This window comes from Triplophysa dalaica, chromosome 4, assembly GCF_015846415.1.
Source record: "Triplophysa dalaica isolate WHDGS20190420 chromosome 4, ASM1584641v1, whole genome shotgun sequence".
NCBI classification, from domain to species: Eukaryota; Metazoa; Chordata; class Actinopteri; order Cypriniformes; family Nemacheilidae; genus Triplophysa; species Triplophysa dalaica.
In genome coordinates, this window is record NC_079545.1 from 3614404 (window position 1) to 3640682 (window position 26279).

Genomic DNA, 26279 nt, shown 5'->3' on the forward strand with positions numbered 1-26279 from the left:
TTCTGTACGCAGCATGGTGGAAGGGACTGAAAGTGCAGTGATGCGCATAGTCGTACCCGTTTTTAAATCGTTGAACTATTACCCCTTGTCACTGTTATTTTTTAAACTTCATATGTTTTTTATGAACAGTATGGTAATAAGGAAAGGAATATTTAAAAGTGTGTGAAAGAACTTTTCATTTTCAATACACTGTTAATGTGCGCTGCGCATACAGCTCGACAAATGACATGAAGTACCGCGAGAGCGATTTAACAGAATTCCGAGTAGCGCGCTCTCGCGATAACAATGTCATACGAAGATCAGTCTGCGCAGCCAGCTGCAGAGCCGCATTAAGTTGATTTCGTTTACGTGCTCACGCAATCAGGAAACGCACGCACGCTACTGCCGGAAGTAGATTCATCTCGGCGCCAAATTTCAGTTGTGTTTTCCGCTTGTCACTTGTGTGTACATGTCAATTTTTAACACGGAGAGTTTCTGTCATTTTGGTGTCACCGACGTCAAGTCATCACACGTCGAGGATGTGGAATAATGTTGAACTTTTGCTAAATGAAGACACGAACACAGTCCGTCTGTACAGCGATGCTGAACAAGAGTCTGGAAATGCTCTTTATCAAGTAGACACCCTTGTAAAAATCTCATCCTCAGAAAAGGTAAACAAATAAAGTACAACTAACGTTAAAGAAAAAAGGCACGACGTGGCTCTTTTTCGCAGTTTGTGTTTGACATGAAAAACTGTTTGTTGCTAACTGCACTGACATTAATGTACCATGTTTTGCATTATTTTATTTTGGACATGTAAGTCAACGTTATATCAAGGCTGATATTTTTGAGCAATATTAACACTGATTTTGAATTTGAACACCAAATAAGATTTTCAGCACCATTTCATTCTTGGACACACAACATTGAAGGATTCATTGAACCTCCTTTACGTAAGCAAGATAATAAAAAAATGGCACAAAATTAAAATTAGGAAAGCTAAATTCCTACAGAGAATTAACTAAAATAGTAAAAATTACAAAATAATGTCACACAATAATGTGTTCATCTCAAATGATAGGATTAAACAGATTTTAATTTTTTTAATACGCGACTCGTTGGAATGCTGGATTCTGATTGGCCACTTGCGATATTTGGAGGTTCGTTATTCCAACATAACAACCTCTATAAAATCATTTTGACAGTTTTTTGACTAATTAAATATAAACATCTTATTTTAATTACATATGTGACATTATATTTACAAATGATTAACGTTTAACATAATTGCCTGTCCGTGACATTTGAGACCCTGGACGACAAAACCAGTCTTATGGGTAAATCTCTCGAAATTGAGATTTTTTACATAATCTAAAAGATGAAAAATAAGCTTTATACCGATGTATGGGTTTTTACAATATTACAAAATATCTTCATGAAACATGATCTTTCCTTAATATCCTATTGATTTTTGCACAAAAGAAAAATCAATAATTTTGACCCATACAATGTATTTTTGGCTTTTACCTAAAATGTTACCGTGCTACTTAAGACTGGTTTTGTGATCCAGGGTCACATTTGAACAACGTTTCATACCTTAACCCCGAATGTAAATGGCTTTCCTCACGGAAGATCTGCTTTCGTTAAAAATGAGCTAAATATGGTTTCAAATTCACATTTTATTGGCAGTCTTTTTCTCATGTGGCAAGCAGCCGTGTAATAAGGCGGATAATGTACAAGCAGCTGGCTGTTATCGCAAAGTAAGCCCCTTTAGTGTGATACAAGACCCTCCTGATCACACTGTCGAGGCTTATTTCTGCGATAACAACCGGCTGCCTGTACATTATCCCTAAAATTAAATCACACTGTAGACCTTTTTGCAATGTAAACAACACTGGTCCAGGAACACTTCCTGTTTATCTTTTTATTTCATATAGGCTATACGATTAAGGCTTAAAGATGATGGTTATCATTGGTTGTATTGTGTACTGATTTTTTTAGTGTCTTGAATTTTTTTCTCTTGCCACCATACATCATTATACCCACACAATATTACTTCTTGTACAAGTGTTTTAAAACATGTTTTTATTATTGAACGCAATCAATAATAGTGCCGTGGGAAATTTCACATCCAAATGTTCTTAGATGAATAGTTTAGTTTAAATGTGTGGTATGTATTTAATATTTGCATGATGTTGTCTCGTTAATTTTCCACATCATTGCTTGAAAGTAATAAAGGTTAATAAAAGCATCATAAAAATAGCGTCACTCTCCTTCTGTCTTGCAGGTGTTGTCAAATCCAAAGGTTTATGCCTCCAGTAATCCAAACTGCAGCATTGTTGTGGCAGACACGGCTGTGTTTCTCTTTGATCCTAGTTTTCAAACCGTTCTCATCCATCTGTATTTTGGTAACACAAACTCTACAATCACATTATCATTAAACATTAAGAAAACCAGTATCTCATGTTGTAATCTTCCAAAACGTATCTTGTGTTCAGACACTTTGGTCGATGCAGTTACCGTTTGTCCCCAAGGACAGTTTCTGCTCATAGGAGAGAGAAACGGAAATCTTCACATCATCTTTGTCCCTCTGAAAAAAACTGTGCTGACGAAAGTAATCACACATTTCATGTAAACGGAATAATGGCTTATTTTGCTCAAGTAACTAAGAACCTCGTTGTGTTGGTGAATTTTTATTCAGACCCTCCAACAACAAAACTCTTCTGATGGTGATGAGACAACCTTCAAAAGCCTTATACTACATGAAACGCCTAGTTCTGCTGGTGAGAGTGGATAAATATATAAGCAGACAAATATGGTACACATAGTACTATTACGATTATTAAATGGCTTTATTTATGTTTTAGGATTGTATGAACTCTACCTTGTTGTTCACGATGGTTTCCTACACATATCCAATCTTGCTTTGGGAAAGATTAAAAAAGGTTTGAGTGAAATCTCAAATCAATTCTTTGAACTTGTATTATTACACTACAGTACTACAGTATTATGTCAAAGAAAATAATAAGGTTTGTGTTTGTCTTGTTTAGCGATTGAAGACATGAATCTTGGGGCATTAAATGAGGTTGGTTTTCAATTCCATCAAATCTCTCCAGATGGAGATTTCCAAATGTTCTTTCATCATAGCCAGTCATCATTTGCACGGTTGTCTCAGTAATCATACCCATTGACTTTAGATCCAAGCTCTCATAGCCATCAACTTCTACTCAACTAAAGAGATTCATGAAGATGGCTGCATCTCGGCAGGTCTGGTCTGCTTTGGAAGCACAGTTCAACTTCTGATCGGGGTAAGAATTGATGGACAAAGTAAAAAAAAAAACTTACTTAGTTTTTAGATGTTTACTGAATTGTTCTGATGTGCCATTACAAATGTTATAAATGATTCTTTATGACAGGCTGATGGTTCGAGTGTTCTTTCACATTGGAGCATGAGTCATGGCCAGACATCACTGACTCTCACAAATCACCTGGATTCTTCTTTAATATCAGGTGCTACATGTTTTTTTACTATTTACGTTAAATAAATATCTTGTGTATGTTATCATCAGTGTAATTAACATTTCTCATTTTCTGTCTGCCATTTTTCTTAAGGGGTGAAGAAGATTCAAGTTGTAGATAATTTGATTTATGTTCTAAACAAAGAGGTAAGAGCTTTAAATATGAAAATGTTAACATACAAATACTAGGGCTCTGAAACAATTAACCTCGATCCAGAAAAGAATGTTGTGTTAACATAATATACGTCTGTGTACTCTATATGTCTCTATTAATTTTGTATTTATAAAAACATACATGCACATATATATTCAAAAAAAAAATACAAATTATTAAATATGTATATAGTATATAATTTAAATGATAAATAAAATATGTAAATAAATACATGTAAATATTTCCTAAATATGTATAGATGAACGTGTGTATGTATTTGTATTTATTAATTCAAAATTAATATTCACACAGACACATTTTATGTAAAAACAACGTTTATTCTGGATGTGATTAATTGTTTAATAGCCCTAACAAATAAAAATGCAGCTGTTTATAAACATTCATGTTTTATTAGCGTGTTACATGTCCTGCAGTGTGAAATTCCATTCTCGATCCAAAATGTGTTTTTATTTCAGTGCTGTGTGTAACATTGTCATTTTTTTTTCTAAATCGATGTGGATTGTGCACAACTTCATATCTGTTTGTTTCATGTGAAGGGTATGCTCAGTTTATTGGACTTGCACTCGTTCATTGTGTTGTGTTGTTGGCCGGATCAACACATTGTGGATCTTCTGCTTATATCAGACAGAAACTCCAAATCTTTTACAACGCAAGTATTTCATTCCTTGACAAAACATTAAGCATTTTTTGCTTTTAATTCATGTATTGTTAAATGCTGTTTTTTGTGGTTTAACAGGCAGAATGACACCAGCATGAAAATTCTGACTCTGGTTGTTGAAGAACACAAGGTGTGTATTTTATGTTTAATGTAGATTGTTGCATTGGGAGAGTTGATTGTCACCTGTAGCCTATTAGTACATAAAACCTTCCAAACTGGATTTGACAAAAAGTATCTAACAAGCATCTTTAAATGTATCCATATAACACTAGCACATACATGTGTTTACTCATTACCATAATTCATCATTTAAGTTATTGACCTGTTGTCATTTGTATCTGTGTTTAGCCTCATTCTACGAAGCTTGTGGTTCAGTCCTTGCCCTCTATGGAGATTTTCTACTCTCTGAAAGTTTCTGCTGAGTCTTGGTTGATCCAGAAGGGGATCAGTATGGTAATTATGGAACATTTATTGTGGTTTTTAATATCAGTATTTTCTTTTGCCGCATTCATTGGGGAAAACATACGGCTAAAAAACTTGTATACTTTGTATAATAAAAGGCCTATGTGTAATATAACAGCAATTTTTGTGTACTTTACTAGTCTAATCTTTATAAAAACAATTCAATATTTCAAAAAAAGAGAGAGGAAAATTAGACCAGAAGTCATAAAAAAGTTATCATGTAAAACTATTAAAGTTAATTTATTAATGAAACTCTTCTGTGTAGGACACAATGTATTTGCTGGAAGGGATTTTGCCTGACACAAAGAGGTGACTGACAGACATATTTATGATTCTTTGTAAATCATAATTTTGTAAGTTTTTTGATTTAATGATTTGATGTTTTGAAACAGAGATGGAGATCCGGTCTCTACTATTGTGATAAGATGCTTTACAGAAGCTTTACCAGAAAACAGGTACACTGAGATGAATAAGTCATGTTTTTGAGAAACAAGTAGGGCCTGTTAAACGATTAATCGCGTCCAGAATAAAGTTTTTTTTAAAGTCTGTGTACTGTCCGTATTTATTTTGTATTTAGAAACATGTATTTATTTAAGAAAAAAAGATAAAAATCAAATGTTTAAATATAATATAAATTAAATATACTCATGCCTATATTTCCTAAGATTATACATATTATATACATGTTTGTCTCTAGGAATACAAAAATAGTTATGCACCGTACACAAACATAAATTATGTAAAAACAAACTTTTATTCTGGGTACGATTCACCGTGATTAATCGTTTAACACCCCATAAGACATGTATAAATATTTCTCTCTTTCTTTAGACTGAATAAACTTCTTTACAAGCACAAGTTTGAAGAAGCAGAGAAATTTGCAAAAGCATTTGAACTTGACGTTGAGGTAAGACAATGAAAAAGAGGCCACATAAGACACCAGATGACATCCGTGTGGTATTCTGATGAGCTGTCTTGTTTCTATCAGCTCGTTTATAAAGTGAAGATGAATGTTGTGCTGGAAAAACTCATCTTTGCGTCAGGCAGCGATCAAAGCCACGAGTGGGCTGAGCTCATTGAAGAGGCTAAAACTAACCTGATGAAGATTATGGTAATGCTGAAACCAAGTGACTTCTCTATGGTCACATTTTGGCTTTTGTTGATGTTACGTTTTCAACTATTTCTCCCAGGACGAGCAGTTTGTGGTGCAGTACTGCCTCACTGCTTCATGGCCAACACTTAGCATAGCTGAAGAGATGTTGAATTACGTCTCCAATCGCTTCCCATGCTCCCAGGTCCAGATAGCCATGGCTAAACTTGCCACCTTCTCTAGCATGTATGGACCCAACAGCTTTGAGTATGTAACTCATCTATCATTCCAAGCTTAACATTGTTATTGTATTCTAGTTAATACAAGTAATTGTATTATTTGTATTCCAGTGAATCTTTTTTTTGTTCGCAGGGGAGTGTCATGGATTGAGTTTTTGAACAGCAACGATTATCTGAAAGACATCCTTAATCTTCTGAGGGATGGAAATCTTAGCGGAGCGCAGTACTTATGGCTCCGACACGAGGTGAAACTTTTATTACAAATTCATTGGTTGTTTGTGTCTGTCTTGCATGCTTTCAAATGGTATAATTCTTTCCATTAGAACAGCCTCCTCACCTTCTGTGTTTAAGTCTCTGCTGAAAACATACTTCTTTGACCTGGCTTTCTGTAATTTATCTTGTGTATGTCTTTTATGTATGCTCTCTTTACCTTTTGTTCTTTTTTATATTCATTTTAAATCTGTTTAGATTGTGCAGCACATTGGTCAACTTCAGTTGAATTAAACAGTGTTATATAAATAAACTTGACATTGACATTGACATTGACATTGACATAATCACATACCGTTCCCCAGTTGGCAAATATGCGTCAAGTCTTTTATGGTTTAATAAAGATTTTATTCCTCGAATTTTCCATTTTATGAATGTAGTTTTGCTTCAAAGCCATGTGAAATGGAGGCCGACCAAACAGGAGATCTCTGCTTGATGCCCCATAAATTATAAACTTTTAAGCTTATGTTTTTAACACAAAATGTGGGAGGGCTGTATGCCGTATCATATGTGTTTTAAAGTAGTTGTTCACCTTCAAAATGAATATTCTGTCATCATTTACGCCCCCTCTTGTCATTTCAAACCTGTATGACATTCTTTCTTCCGCAGAACACAAAAGATATTTTGAAAAATGTCTTCTATTGTAACCAGTGCAAGTGAATTGGTGGTGGTTAACAACATTATTCAAAATATCTTCTTTTGTGTTCTATTGAAGAAGAAAGTCTTATAGGTTTGAAATGATAAGAGGGTGTGTAATAGTGACAGAATGTTCATTTTGAAGGTGAACTACTCCTTTAAATGGCGAAGCCGTTAAAAATTTTCTACCGTCTTATCATGGTACTGCTAAATCCTGTTAAAATTGTAGTACGTTTTGATGAAATGTCGTATGTATTAAGTCACTTTTGAGGCTTAATTGTTGACATTTCTCTTGCAGGGAGAGTTTGCCAGTGGTTTCGATGAGGCCTCTCTGAATGCTCTGTTGGGCTCCATGCCATCGGACGTCCCATCTCACGACCTCAGTCTGTGGTTTAAGGGTGTGGTCGTCCCATTTGTGAGGAGAGTTTTGCCCACAGGACAGGTTTAAGGCTATTCAACAAAACAAATATAGATATTGTTTGTATTGAAGACATTAGTTTTGTGACTTTAATTCACAATCTCCGTTTGTATTTTTTATGCATACAGAAAATCCTTGCTAGATGGTTGGAGCAGCGTGCCAGGAATCTAGAGTTAACAGAAAAGGTAGTGAATCCTTATTATCTGTTACTCCATCCACTATGACACACACATTGTGCCAAAACCAGCAAGCTTTAAAACCAGCAAGCTATTGGTTTGCTTCATATTTTTCAGTAAGATTTTACTTATCACTGCTTTTTTCTCAGAATGACTGGCCTCATAATGGCCTCGCTTTGGCTGAACTGGGCTTACCTTCCCTGTGGAGCTCCATGGGTTTGGTAAAAATCAAGTTTGCCCCCATTTCATACGTGACTCTTGATATTCTGTGTGCTAAGTCGACTTATATCAGCCTAAATTTCTCTTTTAATGTGAATGACAGGTTGATAAATGTGGGACAGAAGACGTGCAAAATCTTCAGGCACTGGTGACAAATCTCCGTCAGCTTTGTGACCTCTACACCAAATATAACTGCCGTCTTTCACTGTCTGACTATGAGAGGGTGAGTACAAAAATTAACACACGTTAGTCATAGAGTATCGCAGAGATTACCTTTTTTGTATTCAAGAGCATTTGAGCACTTCCGGTTCCTGCGCCCCAAAGTTTTTTTGAGTGGGGTTTTTGGTCAAATGCCTCATATAAGTTGTGTGGTTAACAAAAGCTTTAAATGTTTTCACTTTACATACAAACACGCTCGTGATTTTTAAAGCTTTATCGTGTCTTAAAAACGGCATTTGGTAACATTTTGCTAAAAGCGTCTACGTCCTTTGGCGGGGACATTTAAAGTCATCACGCATAAAAATCTAACAGTGCAACATGGACACAAATCTCTAAATACGCTGATGGATATTCATTAACTGAGTAATTACTTAGCAGGGAACACGTGTTTTTGTCGGTGACATTGATATTAACTGACAGTAGTGTTGTCTGTTTACTGCCTCATATTAACTCTTTACTTCTGCCTACTGTATTTACGCTTCAAAAATAGCAAAAACTGTGTTAATCTGTAAAGATTATCTTGATAGATGAAAAATATAAATTTCATACATCTTAATTTTTGCAATCCAAAATTCTATGGGAAAAATGCATAGGCTTTCGGTCGAGGGAACCTTCCCAGTTGGCCTTCAAACAACATCTCTGCGTTACTCTTTATGTAGACAGATAAAAAAATCGAAACTATTTGTGTTTATTTTTATGCTGACAGCACAAGAAAACTTCTCACAACACAATTGTGAAGTAATTTGTATTTTGTTTGTAGGGTAGCACACGCAGTATGGCCTTTCTGATGCTGGATAAGGTTCAGGCTCCAGAACTTATTCCTGCTGTGATCAAGAGCAGCGTTCGGCCCTTCGCTCTGGAGAACAGATTGGACCTGGACCAGACCCTCCTGCACTACATCAAGGTCTCTCAACGTTTTCCTCTGCTTTGTTTAGCCTCAGCAGTTTATTATTTGATTTTGAACTTATTAGTCAAAATCAAGCTGTGGTTTACTCACCCTCATGATGTTTCTATGTATTATCATTCATGCTTTTTTATGTGTCTGTCGTGCAGGATTTGCTGGAGTGCTGTAGCTCTCAGATCACTTCTCTCTTCACTGAATGGGAAGCGAAAGCCGTGGCGGTTTTAAACTGCATGACGGACACCAATGTGAGATATGTTCATACATACATGAATTACCTTGAACTAACCAAAACGTCATTTTTGGTAAATACACAAATGTGCTGTTCATCGTTCCTTCTTACCAAAAACACTGGTATAGTCTGTAATGCCATTCTGCAGAAGTTCTCCCAATGGCCGCCATTGGTGTTGTGTTTGAAAACATTGCGGGGTATGACTTTGTATCCCAATGTTTACATTAATGACCTTTTGTATTTTAACTGAACTCAAAGACTTCAAACTGACCTATTGAACTTTTCTTTTGACTTCCGTTAACACCTGTGTCATCCACATCGCTGTTACGATTGGCTCAAAGCGATTCATACACAAGAACATTCTGAAGTTTTTTTATTGTGAATTTACTTTTGCAACAATATTTGTTTCACCTTTGTTTTAATTTGTCTTTGCAAACCAGAGAATATTTAATTGGGAGAAAATTCAACAAGCTCAACAAGTAGATTCTGTATTTGAGAGTGTGTTGTTTACCATTTTTCAGAAAGTGATGGATGCTGTGATTGAGATCATGTATAAGGCGGTGGTGCCTTGGAGCGACACCATCGAGAAACTCGTTCAACAGCACTTGGAGAAGGAACATCCAAAGTAAGACCTTCAGGCGACCTGCAAAACATTTATAAACGCAACAAAACGCTTTACAATTTCATGATTTGATTTTGGATGTTAGAAGAACACAATAAAGATGTCATTTATAAACTATATTCAGACAGGAGCTACTGCGAGAGGGTTACAGACTGATGGAAATAAAGAAGCTTCTCAGATGCTACGGTATCCGCAGCTTAGCCCTGTCCAACTCTCGTGAGATCATGGTGAGTTTGAGTCATTCTGTATGGCTTTAACTGCAGGTCATTGTGTCAACTGTTGTGATAGCTGACAACAGTGTTGTTTGTTTCGGCTAGATGCTTGTGAGGCATATTCTGAAGCAGGATCTGCCCAGCTCGCTCCAGGACTCTCTGAAGTTAGCAGAAGCCTACAAACACCACCAGGCCAAGATCTATCATCTTCACTGTATTCAGCTTATACAGCATAACAGGGTAAGCTCAGAGACACTGAATTTACCTGCACAAGGTATTTCTGACTGAAGATACTGTCATATCTTCGGGAAATTCATTAGGTTTCTTGTATATTTTCAACAATTCTGAAAAATGTGTACAGTGGAATGAAAGAAAAGGTCTTGCACACTGTCTGGATGCAAATGTTAGATAACACTTTTTGGGACAAAGGATTATTAATGAAAGATTTACAAATTTTAACAAATATTTTGGGGTGGGCTATATAAGACCAGCTTTACTGCGCTTTTGGTTTTTGTTGACCTTATGTTTGTTCCAATTGCTTCCATTGTTTACCTCATTTGTAAGTCCTTTTGGATAAAAGCATGTCAAATGTAAATTTTCACTAGGGGTGTAACGATTCACTGTGAGTTGGTTGTAAATCGATTATAACATATCGGTTGAACGTAAAATTAATTGCAATACATGGTTTGAACAGCAGGGGCTGTTTGGAAAACGTGGACTTGCTGATATTTCTAAAGTGTAAAAAAATCCAAGAAAAGCACAGACAAAATATTTGTTTATATTAAAGAGTCTTTTTTATGATTTGTTTTTTGTTGTTTCATTTATTTATTTATTTTTTATTTGATTTGAAATTTGTTTTAAAATTGCAGTTTAGTTTTGTTATTTGACAAGATGGAAGTAGGAATTTGGAAGGTCATTGGAAGAGAGAAAGATGCGCAGCTCGGTATTCCGCGCGGTCTTAGATGTGAAATGTTAATCGGACCTTAGAATGTTTCAAAATCTAGGTAGCCCAATCTAGGTTAAACTAGTCATGGCATGCTACCATTTTTCACTACATGGGCACAAAGAATGTCTATTTGTAAACTACCATTCACAAACATATTTATTGAAATAGTTTGAATGAACTTTACTGAAAGATTTGTTATTTGTTGAATGTGTTGTCTGCAGAGAGAGAAGTGCATTGAGCTGTTGAAGAACCTGCCTCATTCAGAAGCTGAATATGTGATCGAGCGCATGGCCTGCTGGGCAAGACTTGAGCTTCAGGACAAACGACACATTTCTAATGAGGTCAGACAGTGTTATTATTAATGGCATTTCATTCATAAACACAGCACATGTACCTAAATGTACTTTTCTTAAACAGCACAAGCAGCAGCAGATGCTCACTTCACAGATTATGGTTGAAGCTTTGAAGTACCTGCAGAGCATTCAGACAGGTGAGTACATCACACATCAGTGATGCTACACAAGAGCATGTCAATACAGATGATCTGTTTGTCCTTATTTAGCAAAAAAATCAAAAAGAAACAATCCGTACGTATTTTTTGTTGTTGATAGAAAAAGACACAAATCAGTCATTGACTATTTATGTAAAAAGCTTAAGAAATTATTTATAATTTAAGCTGTCCGGAACAGTTTGACATCATTTAACTTTGGTCTGTTTAAATATAATCTGATAAAGTAACCTGCAATTTAATGTTTTAAAGAGAGATGGCGATACAGAGGTAGTTACGATTGCAACTTTAATGTATTTGTCAGTCAGCAGTGAATTTTTCTTTTCGGTTGAATTATTCCTTTTATAGTATGTTTTTCTTGACTCTCGAACTTTGAAACGTGTAGATGATGCCTTCAAGAGAACAGAGTGCGAGAACAATATGAAGATGTTCGCAGCCATTGCTCATCTACAGGTGTCCATTTTTTATCTTTTGTAAAACTATCACATGAAACAAATGTGTTAAATGATAGGGAAAAAAGCTAATATTTAAAATTTTCAGGAGGACTTCGATATCTTCCTGACTCCGGCAGAGTACGACGATCCAGTAGTGAGACACAAGTTCAGCCAGCAGCTCATCACGGCATACGAGAACACGCAGGCTTGGCGACGTTCTGGAAAACAACACCCTGACAAGGTGTCCACCAACCGAGTCGATGACAATACCACCATAGCCAATGATCCTGATGGCAAAACAAAATCTCTCTCCACTGAGGCCGGCCTCCACCGGCTTGCCAGACAGCTGCAGAAGACCGAGCAGGAGCTGTGGGCCAACTTGGGGCTGAGGGCTTTGGATGCTGGAGATGTGGAGAAAGCCCTAAAGATCCTCGGGTACGAGCTTTTTTTCATATTAATAGTAATACATTTGTGTTCTGTTGATGGTAACTTTCAATACCATCTCTCTCGCTCTCAACATTTAAAGTGAACTGTACCAGCATCACCCGAGCTCCAGCACAGGAAAAGTCCTGTTAAACACCGCCCAACGACTCTGCCAAATGCTGGAGGAGAACGTGCCCATGGTTCTGCCGGAGAAAGTGAATCTCCCTGCAGTCATTAACAGGCTGGCGTGCCAGGCCATCACCATCTGCCACAGCGGTACGGCAACGATCTCATATAGTTTTTTACAGTAAATAGATCACTCATATCAAAAGAAATAAATGTGTATGTCTTTCACAGACCTTCTGCTTGACTGTCTGGAGTTGTGCAAAAGCACCAGAAGCGCCGCTGATGTGTACAGACAGTGTCAGATTGAAGATTTTGGATTTTTCGCTAAAGTCAGTTTTCTCGTCAGAATATTTGCCTGTGTATTATATGAACATTCAAGTGTTTAAAGTTAGATTTTCTGATTCAGGAGTCTGCATCGAATGGTGAGGAGGATGCATACACAGAGTCCAGTTTTCAAGATGTGTTTAATGAAGACGGTATTGTGCTGGATCCAGTGTCAGTGCTGCCACTTCAGTATAAAATCACCTCCAATCTGTTGCCTCTGTCAGGTGGGAATATGGGAATGTGTTCAGTAGTTATGAACTCTTCTGTATTGTATTGTATTGAATTGTTCTCATTGTGCTTTAACCATGCTTTTTTTTACTTTTACTCATAAAACATTGTCCTTCATTCCAGATTCAAGGCTTTATCCTTTCGACTGTTCGTGTCTGTCATTCTGCACTCTCAAAGAAGGTAAGAGTCTTTTAATGTCCTGACTCTTTCCTATAATGTTTCCTATAGAAACATGTAGGTGCGTCTAATACAAAATTCTGTAACTGTCTCTTTATTCAGGGTGTGATTTGGTCAGTCCTTTGCTCAACCCCATGGCCTCTATGTTACAAACACTCCAGGAGTGTAGTCAGCTGGAACTGGCTCTGAGACTTCTGATGGAGTCTTACGGCAGTATATTACTGCACTTTGTCTCCAACAACATGGACCTCTCTCTGAGCATGAAAGTAAGACACTAGAGGTTGTATTTGTCAAAGACGTATTTAGATTTCTTGTCAAATATTTATAAAAAGGTTATTTTTCTTCTAAAAGCCAACATGCTTTAGATTACCTTTCCACATCCCCACATAAACAAAGTTTGCTTTTAAACAATTGTGTAATCTTATTTAAGATAAAATTTTCCTTGATTATTAAAATAGGATTTAAGGTCCTATTTTGGTTCTTGTAGTGTCCAAAAACAAATATGCTGTTTTTCTTGCCTGACTCTTAAATGATTCATTCGGCAAAACATCCGTCTAATCGCCTCCTTTCCACCAGCCTACTCTGTTGCGATTGGTCAGATGGTCTAGTCTGCTGTGATTAGTCTACCACGAATGAGGCTCACGAGCTGCAGTGTTTGGGGGAGAAGAGTGAAGTTTTCGCGTGCAGTCCTAGCAAAACTATACTATACGGGGACTATATATAGTTACTCGTTTGCGTGATTCAGAGTCGACTCCCTTTTTTCCAAGCAAATAACTTTGTAATTCATTCACCTTCGGCTTTACTACTTGGCAGACTGCTTACATTCACACATGTCAACATTACACACTGCATGAAATGTAATTTACATAATTTTCGTAAAATGTACTCTTTAAACATGAATATGAGACCACCCTCTTATCATCAATATTTGACATCATGCTCCAATACTGATACCTTTCAATGGTTTTATATGAATATAAATGCATTTAATGATGAACATTTTGCATGTTTTCTATCATTCACAGCTTCACTCCAGCAACCGCTTGGCTAGAGACAAACAGACTCTTGACCAAATCGAGAAAACAGCTCTTACGTCTGTCACTGTGGTCGTGTTCTCATTGTTACAGAAGGTACAGGATTTTTTTATTAAATCAGGCATGCAACCTACATCAGCTGGGTTCATTCTCGTAGTTTGATATAAACCATGCATAAAGTTGAAGCGCCTAATAAAGTTACCGGCCGAATGCTGACAAAAGGATAAGGAGCTAACACAAGGATTAACACTAACTACAAGTATAGTTTTGAAAAAAGTTTTAAGAGAATAATGGAATACACTCCACAACAATAATGATAACTAGACAGAAAACAATATCCACAGGGTTGCCAGATCTGTATGGCAAAACTAGTCCAATGGCCAATCACGGCTAACTCGATGTATCAATGTATCGATCATAAACACGGTCTCACTTTGCTGACTAATAAAATCCTTTCATTTTAACCCACGGGATAAAGAAATCGCCCAATTCTACAGGAAAATTAAAGACTTTGCAACCCTGAAGCTGTGTTTTCCCTACGACGAACGAATAAACAGCCCGTCACAATCCATTCAAATGTGAAGGGCTCACACATTTAAAGTTTGAATATATGTTGCCCGATCTTAGAAAATACTGTTTATGGGTTCTTATATACTTATAATTATAGTTATCTCCGTTAAAGTCAACAAAAATTGAGAAAAACTAATTAACCTCACTAATGAACTAGTCGGTAGGTGTATGACTAACATGTCAATACATTCAGCAATTCAGTTCACTCAAAAATGAAAACACAAAGGAAGATATTTGGAAGAATGTCAGTAACAAACCAGATCTCCTCCCCCATTGACTCCGTACTATGCATTTTCTCTACCATGGCAGTAAATGGAGGATGAAATCTGTTTGGTTTCTGCACAAACATTCTTCCTTTGTGTTTAGCAGAACAAAGACACTTATACAGGTTTGGAAGAGTGCGTGATGAGAGAATACAAACTTAGGGGTGAATTGTCCCTTTAACCTGATTTATTGATGCGAGTTGTGTTACAGGTGCTTAACTGGAGGGTTGTCGACACAGATTTGGCCATCGGACTTTGTACCATTTTGTCCAAAGCGGCAGTCGTGGATATTTTATGGAAGATGATCAGCAGCGCCTGGCAAAATTATGACAAGATTAAGGTCAGAATAAAGTTTGGTTTGTCAAACAGATTAACATATTTCTTGGTAAGGTTGATTCGTAGCCCTATTGATTCGTTTGACGCCGTTTGCTTTCTAAATACACACTCGCAGTTGCACTTTGCACGTGCATGTTATTCTGAAGAAAAAATGACATTAATCTTCAACTCAGAGAATGTCAAAACCGTTTTTGTTCATTCATGAATTTATTGCTGATTGTTTTGGCCTCCTGTAGGCTGTTGCTATGGTTGGAGCCCATCTGAGTTTATTATATAAAGATGAAGAGGAGAGAAAAAAGTTTCTGTCCGTCATAACTGATGCCGAGTGGGGCATTCAGTTGGGCAGACTTGGGGTCAGTGTTGAGCTTACTACTGTCATGAATACATCCAATAATCTTTTGACGATCATCTTTAAAGTTTGTTTGACATTTGTTTTTAGGTTTCTATTCAGTCTGTATTTGGGCAGTGCACGGAGACAAAGAGAAACTTGATTCCTACGCTTGTAAAGAAGAAAAACATCACACCTGACATCATACTGCAGTACTGCAGGCAAGTCAGATGCTTCACCTGTTCTCTTCTCAACTCTTGTCTCTCTCCTTCTTTATGAAGTGTTTTTAAGGGACCGTGTCAGATAGATCAAACTCTGTGTTTTTTACTTTCTGATCTGCAGTGCGTTTGATCTGGACCAGGATTCTGCCATCAACCTCTACATCACAACACTGCTGCTGCAGGACGACACGTGTTATGAGACGGAGGAGGCCGGTGATCACGACCCCAATGATGCCCAGGGGGGCAACAAACAACAAGGAAGTGATGACATGCTGGAGCGTGCCCTACAGATTGTTCCTCAGCTCAGCTCGACCAGAGACCTTGTGATCAGTCTCAACACAGCAATGACCAAGGTGTCCATGGAATGTCTAAATCACTTTAACCCTAGTTGTTTTTTACCACTCTTTACAAGAAGTTCAGCTTTTTTAAACAATAGACCAGATGAATTGTTTTTTGTTTTGATGGTTCTTAAGATGAGTGACTGAAATGAGTTTGTAAAAATGATCCATAACATTGTGATCTGTTTTTTAGCTGAGTCCTTACAATTATGAGCGGATTGAAAGAGTGCTCAAAACCATTCAGATGGCGGATGAGAGCACCACACTGTTACCTCTCGGTCAGGTCAGTGAAAAACGGACACGTTGACAGAATACTGATTCTTAGATGAATGTTTGTGGGGTTTGTATTATTGTCAGATCCCAGATCATGTTTGCATGTTATTTAATTCATTTTTTACTGCTTTTTTAAACACAAGAATTTTGCCAACATCTTTCTTATTTATCATTAAGATGATGGGATTACTGCAACACTTGAAGTCCCACAGAAGAATCTCTCCCCCTGCCGACCTGGAGAGTTCTTACCTGTTGGAGAACTGTTTGGAACCCACGGCTCTATCAAACACCCGCCTGCCCTTTCACCTGCTCTTCCAGACCAACCACGCCTTCTGGAAGATTGTTTGTGTGTATTTGCTCTGTACACTTCTGCTAATTTCATACCTCTTGGTTTATCTTCTCTCTGTTTGTCTGACCTCATTGTTCATCCACAGCTCCAGAGCTCAGTGAAGAGACATTACCCACCTTACTTCTCATCTGTAAACTCATGAAGGTAGTAACACATACTCACGGACCTCTTTATTTTCCTCTCTTTCTGCACTTATTTTGTGTTTATCTACCATATAGGATATAGGACATGTCATGTATTCATTTTCATGTGTAGCATATGTGCGTAGAATGTGCAGAAATCAAATTAAACACATACAAAAAGTTACTCGAACGTAATGTTTTACAGTAGTGTACAATCTTAGCATTTGTTTTTTGCACAGGTTAATCTCGACAAGCTGTATGTATTGGCTGTGAACCACGTGTTTAAGAAGAGTCTGTTGCCTTTGGTGATGGAACAGTCCAAACAAATCCAGCACATGGATCCTTCCAGAGAAATGTCCACCGTCACCCAGAACATTATCAGACACGTGCTGTGCATCCAGAATCTGGAGCTGGCAGCTGCCACAGTCCATAAGATCGCTCAGGACCTTCCCGCGGGTGAGTCAGACTACCATCACACTTGACTTTTCATACCGACGATTTCCGTTTATGTGAATGCTGCAGACCAGAAACGCAAACTTATGCCAACAAGTTTGGCGAACCTGCGAATTTACATCACATGAAGACGTGTGACCAATAGAAGATTGATATGCCACAGTGTGATCTTTTAGAAAATCCAAGATGGCGGAAACACTGATAATAGCAAAATCACACTGTCCAGTTTTTAGGATAGAGTGTAGGGCTGCAAAATCAATCATATTTTAATCCTGATAACGATTTATGCTTCCCAAAATTAACTGAACATAATTTTGTGATATTATTTGAAAAGCAAGCACAAAACTTAATGGGGTCATATGACACAGCTAAAACAAATATAAGCAATTGTTTTAGATGTAATGCGATGTTTATACAGGATTTAAGGTTAAAAAAAGGTGTGCTATGATTGGCAAGTTAACCAGTGTGTAGTGATTGGTCGAATACTCCAAGCCTGTGACTGTAATGTAACACCTCTTAACATATTTGGAACATCGGGTTCCAAAACAATTGTACTGACAGGTACGCACACCTTACTTGCGTTTACATTTGGGCAGTCTTAGTTAAATCATACCAAGAACTGACGTAGATTTGGTGGCTACACGAGACATTTCAGGCAGGTCTGGGTGAGTATTCGCTTTTTGATAGAATGCATTTTTGTTTCGATACTTAACTTTAATTTTGCACTTTTACATGTCTCATACATGCATGGGAAACTTATAGCACACCAAAGACACAGAAAAACACGTGTTCGATCCATATGACCCCTTTAAGGTAAGGTCAGATCATCTTCTTTTAAACACTTATGAAACAAATTACTGCATTTCTACTATTTAATACTTTTTGCAAAACCCAAAGACAAACACGAAGGGTGACCAATAGTAACGATTCATAAAAATACAAGAAATCAAAAACGGAGTAGCAAAGTTAAATTTCGAAGGTTACAGAATGTACATTTTTGTGGTGAAGTGTTTAGATGATTGATTGCGTGCTTTTAAAATAAGGTTCATTGGCAGCAATAGAAACAAAAGTTCCGAACTGAGAAAAAAAAAATGATTATTAATTGCGATACATTTTTTTAGCAAGATAATCGTGACTATGGTTTACTCATGATCGTGCAGCCCTAATAGAGTGTCAATGTCATGTAGTCATTTTTTGGTTTGTGTTTGATTTCAGGTGCTGAAAAAACAGTTTTCTTAAAGTTTAGCTTGGAGCTTGTTCACAAGTTGCTCAAGTCAGATACTCTTGAGGTAGGTTGTTTGTTTTCCAAAACACTGTATTGAAAAAGTATCAAATTGTGTTTTGCATGTGTCTTGTCTATATTCTATTAAAGCATTAAAGGATGACATCCTATGTTATATTTTGATTTATTATCTCATACGAGTCATATATTGTGCAACCACTTCAGCCGTGACGTTTTGGAGTGCTGTATTGAAGATGTTTTTTGTATTTAATGTCTTGGACTTTGGTTTGTACCTTGTTTTGAATCAGGATAATCTGAAGGCCCGTGGGGAGGCGCTCACCTCTAAACTACAGCTGCAGTACCAGCGCTCAGCCACAGAGAACGCCCTCCTGTCGTCTCAGCTGGGCTCCTCAGAGCTCCTGAAGCTCACGGGTCTGCCCGGCCGGCTCATTGTAGCTCTGTTTGAGCACGGCTCTGTTATCGAGCGCATGAACAATCCTGCGGGACAGACTTACCCTGGTAAGGAAAACTGTGTCATAAACCACTGAACTGTGCTAGTCAACATTAGTGTTCATTTACATACACTGTACACATGTGGCAGATATTCACAGCGTGGCCAAAGAGATCGCTTCCATCAATGGTGTGGATCTTCTGAAGATCAGGAACGTTCTTTTGGAGAAGTGGCTTTGTAAAACTGGTCAGACTAATGCGAAGGTAAGATCCGTTCTGACACATCAGTTATATTGCATGGCCAATGAGTCAGTTTGCAGATTTGTTTTATTTGGGGGTCCTTTGGACTTTGATTGAAGATGCATGCTTTTAAGACATCTGTATAGCAGTATTACTTAGCAAGGCATAAATGTATTCATTTTCTGTAGGACATCAGTCATCTGGACCACGTCACTGATATAAATGATGACCCCGACCTCATGAGGTATTCATTTAGAAATAAATACTGAAGGACAATAAATGTGCTTGTTGACTCGTCTCATGACATCCTCAACTCTTTTGTTCTGCAGGGTTGTGTATCTGTTGCAGATGCATCCCATGGATATAAGTGCCCGTTTGCTCAGTCCCATCCTGACGGCTCAGACATGGGTAAATACTCCAGGACATTTTTTAATCTTCATGAACCAGTTAACTGTTTATGAAATGTGTCTGTGTAGCTTCTGCGGAGATCTATCGGCGGACTAAGAATGAAAGCACTGAATGTTTATTCTTGTGTTCAGCCGTTAGGAGGATCAGGACTGCGTTTGACCTTTGAGCATCACAGTCGGGCTCTGCTCTGTCTCACTCATTTAGCAGACACGGCGACATTAGAGGCTCTTTCAAATCAACCCAGCAGCAAAATCAAGTGAGTAACATAAGCACTCTTTTAACTTTTGAACGAGAACATTATAGACTGATTCATTGGACGCACACGCCTGGCCTGAAGTTAACATAAGTCTGGCTAGTGGATAGTGATAAAACTAATTATATTTAATTTACTTTATATTAATATGAATTTATATTTGTATTTTATTGTATAATAATTGTATTAAATAAACAGTTTGTTGAGTTTATTCAATAAATATGGGTTGTGTAACTTTATCGCATTTAAGTTTAGCCAAGTAACAGTTCTTCAACTGTTAACCCCAAATAATACTGACTAGACATACTTTTAACTCGCTATCTAATGTCATTTACTTGTTATTTATCTTGCCATGTTATCATAAATAATCTCCAGCGATTTGTTTTTGTTGTTGGTTTAAATCCATCTGTAAGTCTATGGACATTTCATGTGCAATAAATGACATTGTGATTTAATGAACATTAAAGTGTATCTTGTGCTTCTGTTTTACACAGATATTATTTGAAGTGCTTCGTGTATCTTGCTCAGTTGGAGGCGCTCAACATTCCTTATACCCTGGAGATGTTCATGAGCAGCCCAAAGGAGGGCATGATCAAGGGTTTGTGGAAGAATCACAGCAACGAACCTCAGGTACGGATCGCAGCTTGAACCAAAAGTGACTTTTTGTTTCGATTGTTACAAAACTTTTTTAGATTCAGACACTCAGTAGAGGTCGACTTCCAGAATCACCGTCACTTAGTGCTAAAAAACCTGTTTTTCAGATCAACTTCTGACTTAGACACTGACATTAGACGAGAGGATCTGTTCGATCATTTTTAAAAAATCTCATTATATAATGTCTTCAAATCTTAAATTTTAAACGTTCAACATCCTATAAATGATGTACAGTGAGGAAAATAAGTATTTGAACACCCTGCGATTTTGCATGTTCTCCCACTTAGAAATCATGGAGGGGTCTGAAATTGTCATCCTAGGTGCATGTCCACTGTGAGAGACATAATCAAAAAAAAATCCAGAAATCACAATGTATGTGATAACTATTTATTTGTATGATACAGCTGCAAATAAGTATTTGAACACCTGAGAAAATCAATGTTAATATTTGGTACAGTAGCCTTTGTTTGCAATTACAGAGGTCAAACGTTTCCTGTAGTTTTTCACCAGGTTTGCACACACTGCAGGAGGGATTTTGGCCCACTCCTCCACACAGATCTTCTCTAGATCAGTCAGGTTTCTAGCCTGTCGCTGAGAATCACGGAGTTTGAGCTCCCTCCAAAGATTCTCTAATGGGTTTAGGTCTGGAGACTGGCTAGGCCAGCCCAGAACCTTGATATGCTTCTTACAGAGCCACTCCTTGGTTATCCTGGCTGTGTGCTTCGGGTCATTGTCATGTTGGAAGACCCAGTCTCGACCCATCTTCAATGCTCTAACTGAGGGAAGGAGGTTGTTCCCCAAAATCTCGCAATACATGGCCCCGGTCATCCTCTCCTTAATACAGTGCAGTCGCCCTGTCCCATGTGCAGAAAATCACCCCCAAAGCATGATGCTACCACCCCCATGCTTCACTGTAGGGATGGTGTTCTTGGGACGGTACTCATCATTCTTCTTCCTCCAAACACGTTTAGTGGAATTATGCCCAAAAAGTTCTATTTTGGTCTCATCTGACCACATGACATTCACCCATGACTCTTCTGGATCATCCAAATGGTCATTGGCAAACTTAAGACGGGCCTGGACATGTGCTGGTTTAAGCAGGGAACCTTCCGTGCCCTGCATGATTTCAAACCATGACGTCTTAGTGTATTACCAACAGTAACCTTGGAAACGGTGGTCCCAGCTCTTTTCAGGTCATTGACCAGCTCCTCCCGTGTAGTTCTGGGCTGATTTCTCACCTTTCTTAGGATCATTGAGACCCCACGAGGTGAGATCTTGCATGGAGCCCCAGTCAGAGGGAGAGTGACAGTCATGTTTAGCTTCTTCCATTTTCTAATGATTGCTCCAACAGGGGACCTTTTTTCACCAAGCGACTTGGCAATTTCCACGTAGCCCTTTCCAGCCTTGTGGAGGTGTACAATTTTGTCTCTAGTGTCTTTGGACAGCTCTTTGGTCTTGGCCATGTTAGTAGTTGGATTCTTACTGATTGTATAGGGTGGACAGGTGTCTTTATGCAGCTAACAACCTCAAACAAATGCATCTAATTTAAGATAATAAATGGAGTGGAGGTGGACATTTTAAAGGCAGACTAACAGGTCTTTGAGGGTCAGAATTCTAGCTGATAGACAGGTGTTTAAATATATACTTATTTGCATCTGTATAATACAAATAAATAGTTAAAAAAATCATACATTGTGATTTCTGGATTTTTTTTTTAGATTATTTCTATCACAGTGGACATGCACCTACGATGACAATTTCAGACCCCTCCATGATTTCTAAATGGGAGAACATGCAAAATAGCAGGGTGTTCAAATACTTATTTTCCTCACTGTATAAGAAAATCTCATTCAGTCACAGCAGAACTTTATTACTTTGCTGCTGGATAAATACTTCTGCTTACATTATAGAAAATAAAATATCTTAAACACATTTCCGTCTGATCTGTACTGTGTTACCAACTCAAAAGTGAGATCCATATATATGTAGGTTGCTATCTTTTAGTTACATTTGACACATACTGTATACTGTTATTTCTATTTATCTGCTAAAAAAGAGAAAGGTTTGCATCAATTTAACCATCATACTACCCATGTCAAAGCACTCTGTAGTTTTCATCTTCAGGTTGATGATCAGGGCTAATCTATACATAACAAATAGTAGAAATGAATAAATTATAAGTGATGTAGTTTAAAAATAGGCCACAGACATTAGTTACAGCCTGAAGCGGTCTCAATAATGAACGTCTCAGAGAATCACAGATCATCTTCATTGTTGTTACTGGAAATACGTTGACAGTAAAGGTTGTCATGTGTTGTGTCTTCCCTTCAGGCTGTGCGTCTTGTGGCAGATCTTTGTTTGGAGTATCAGGTTTATGATCTTCAGCTGTGGAACAGTGTCCTGCAAAAGCTTCTGTCATTCAATATGGTAAGTCTGCAGTCAATAGATGAGTTTTGGTTCCGTCCACACAATGAATTTATTTCTGGTCCACCACATTTCTCAATTTCTGATTGATGAAGAATATTTTCATTTTAGATGTTTCCCTTTTTTTATAGACGGTCTACTTGCAGAAGGTTCTTGAAGCTCTCATGGCAGTGCCCAGTCTTCTAGAGGTCATTTTCATTCTCTTTTCTGTATTGTCAACATTAAATTTGTTAATCATTTTTATATTAAAACAGTGATTTCTCCCTGCAGGGGCAAGGTCTGTCCAGAACCTGGCGTAATGTCATTCAAGCCCCTTTTCTGACAGGTGAAACATGCTTTCAGACACACACACACACACACACACACACTGAGGTTTGTTTGAGAATACTAGTGAGGAAATTACATAGACTTCCATTGATTTTATATCAGGCTTATGATATGTTCAATCCCCAACCCTTAACCTAATAATCACACAAACCACACAAACAGCTTTTCAAACCTCTTTAAAAACAAGTTTTTACATACAATATTTGCTTGTATTTAACACCTATTTTGTTTGTCTCTGTTTATTTGTCAGCCTCTCTTCCTCTCAGCCCTCAACAGCAAGACATCATGTATAAGACATTTGTCCTCTTATTAAAGTAAGTTCCTACTTTAGAAACACAGTTAAATTGTCAATTATATTCCATGTATGTATCTGTAGTAATGGGTCTATAGATGTGCATTATTTCACTAAATATGATTAATTTTCTTTTCTTTTGAGATGCCCGTTTTTGTTGACGCTGGATCTGGTTGCCATTGCAAAGCGGTTTTCTCAGTTTAATCTGCAGGCCTTCTCTTTGGGCGCCCTTCTACTCATACCTTGTGTCAGTAAAAAGAACCCACACATTCAGGTAGGTCTAAATTTACTGCGGATGGGGCTCAACACTGTAAGGCTCAAGACCCACCGAGGGACTTTTAGCACTTTGCAGGTGTTTTAACAACGTTTTTTTTAGCTTAATAAAAAGGTAAGTCTGCAGAAAGGAACACCAGCTGCTGTCGTTTACAAAAAGCGTGCCGTTTCCATTAGAAACAATTGATAAAACACGCCGTACGCCTGCAGAAACCCCTTGGGGGACACAGCCCCTAAACATCACAGAGCTGCTTTTAAAATAGGACCAAAACTTTGGACTGTTCTTAAGTCCAGTTTTCAGGACCAGATTGTAGTTTTGATCTGTTAACATCTGGACAAGTCCTAATTACGTGTGGCATTTGACATGCAACACAATGCATTTTTTATGACATTTTACAGAACCATGGCAAAACTTTTAAGTATAAATTTATTTGCTTAGACAGTTTTTGTTTTTTTTGTTAAATAAGAGCTTTCTGTCGTCCTGTAACCCAATCCTCACTCTGGATCAAGTAGAAGAAACCATGGCCACCGGAGAACTCGCCGGCGTTCCTTCACAGGTTCCTACTTAAAAACACACTTCTTTTCAATATGCATTTCCTCATTTAAAATGTCTTGAACTCATTTGTGTTTCCTGTAGATCAGAGACACCGTCTTTATGTTTCTTTGTGGAAATGGTCGTGCTCAGACTTTAATAAAGAGCAAACACTTCACTCACCTGAAGAGGCACCTGATCACAAACACTAACAGTGATATAGTGGAGGATCTTCTGAACCACCTCGTGCAGCAAAACAGGTCAGTCGAAGCTCATTTTTAACAAGACATAAAAACTGTGACTTCAGGTGTAACAGCTCAGCACATACATGAATGTGAGCTGTTTTCTTTGGCATTATGGGTCTATAACCTTCTCAACTAATCTTTTTGAGTCTCAGATTAATCACAAACTCAGTTTATCTAATATCTCTCAGGATGTCACATCGACTTTAATTAGAAAACAAAGATATGTAAACCGTAATGTACATGTGTTCTCAGTGAAGAGGAGGCTGTGTCTTTTGCTCAGGAGTATTTGACATACAGAGAGCTGAAGGGAGGAGAAGCTTCTGATGCTGTCAGGGTAACAAACTCACTTTCAGATGTTTTTCATCGTCATTGATCTGTTTATTGTGTTAGTAGATAATGTACAAAAGGTTTCCATTGTAACTTTCTCCCTTTAGGAGTTTTTGGAGAAAACAATGGAATCCAGAGGAACAAAGATCTAAACAAAATACTAAAGAGACTGTAATGAAGAAGCTTTCATTCTGTACAGAACTGCACTTATGTTTGTTTTACACTTTCTACTCCTTAACTAGACCTTAATGCTAAAAATGTGTTTGTTTGTTACCGTATTTTATCATATGTAATAAACAAATCTTTGTTTGTATTATAACATGTTGTTATTTTGGATCAGTCCCACAAACACAACAAATGTTTTACAAATGCTTGTTTAACAAACCTTTAAAGATAATCAAATCTTCTCATGTGTAAAGTGTTTGTTTGTATATGTTGCCAAAACTGAATTATCTGTGAAATATTAGCTCAGATGACAAACACATTTACAGTATAGTAGAGTTAATGCTAAAAACTAGTTTGATCTGATCTTTCTGATTTAACACAGGATTGTGTTGCATATTTATTGCATTCATAAAACGAAACACACAGAATAAAAACATAAATAGTATTTATTAAAAACATAAATGTATAAACAAATATTATAAGGAAATAACTTTTACATAAACAGATACACATAAAGCTTTTCTTTCTTTTGCACATGAATATTTTCTGTTGCATATTTTTTTGCACATAATTCATATTTTGCACATAATTCATTTTTTTGCACCCTTGAAGTTTTTTTGTTGTCGCTTGTAAGATTTTTTTCTTTATTTGCACATTAAATAAATTGACTTAACCCTGGTGTTGCTCCAGGACTGTTGGTGACCATCAGCTCCAGGTTCTTGCCTGACTGCTGACACAGATATTAATAACAGATGAAACACAGTAACAGTCAAACAACCATCACATTCAAATCTGAATGTCTTCAGAGGTATATACCTGAGTCCTGAACGTCCTCCTGTGTCCAACCATCGCTAGACGAGGTTGGATTGGTCTGGATGGTCTAAAACCTTCCAGACGTGGAAGTGACGCTGCAAACAAAGCGGATTATTTGCTGCTGCACTCTTAATTTATTAAGAAACTATAGAAACCTACAAGATTCTCTAACGTA

General features: G+C 37.5%; 1 protein-coding gene across 1 annotated transcript; it reads left to right on the forward strand.

The window, feature by feature from the left end:
- The first annotated feature begins 407 nt into the window (after positions 1–407).
- kntc1 (kinetochore associated 1) lies at positions 408–25964 on the forward strand. Its single transcript, XM_056746865.1, has 61 exons — positions 408–650; positions 2267–2387; positions 2478–2593; positions 2681–2762; positions 2847–2924; positions 3030–3064; positions 3177–3287; positions 3396–3489; positions 3592–3644; positions 4209–4325; positions 4413–4460; positions 4679–4783; positions 5058–5101; positions 5185–5247; positions 5624–5699; positions 5781–5903; positions 5983–6149; positions 6255–6366; positions 7326–7469; positions 7574–7630; positions 7771–7842; positions 7944–8063; positions 8820–8963; positions 9113–9208; positions 9714–9817; positions 9939–10041; positions 10132–10266; positions 11194–11313; positions 11390–11462; positions 11866–11933; positions 12021–12349; positions 12441–12613; positions 12695–12792; positions 12870–13011; positions 13139–13195; positions 13295–13458; positions 14218–14322; positions 15271–15399; positions 15632–15748; positions 15835–15944; positions 16066–16297; positions 16476–16565; positions 16733–16901; positions 16990–17048; positions 17266–17482; positions 18695–18768; positions 19010–19220; positions 19303–19415; positions 19580–19635; positions 19721–19799; positions 19931–20055; positions 20547–20682; positions 23038–23133; positions 23262–23318; positions 23401–23455; positions 23708–23771; positions 23894–24023; positions 24490–24579; positions 24660–24814; positions 25052–25133; positions 25234–25964. Exons 1-61 carry the CDS (start codon positions 519–521, stop codon positions 25276–25278), a joined length of 6672 nt encoding a protein of 2223 aa, XP_056602843.1. The 5' UTR covers positions 408–518; the 3' UTR covers positions 25279–25964.
- The last annotated feature ends 315 nt before the right edge of the window (positions 25965–26279 follow it).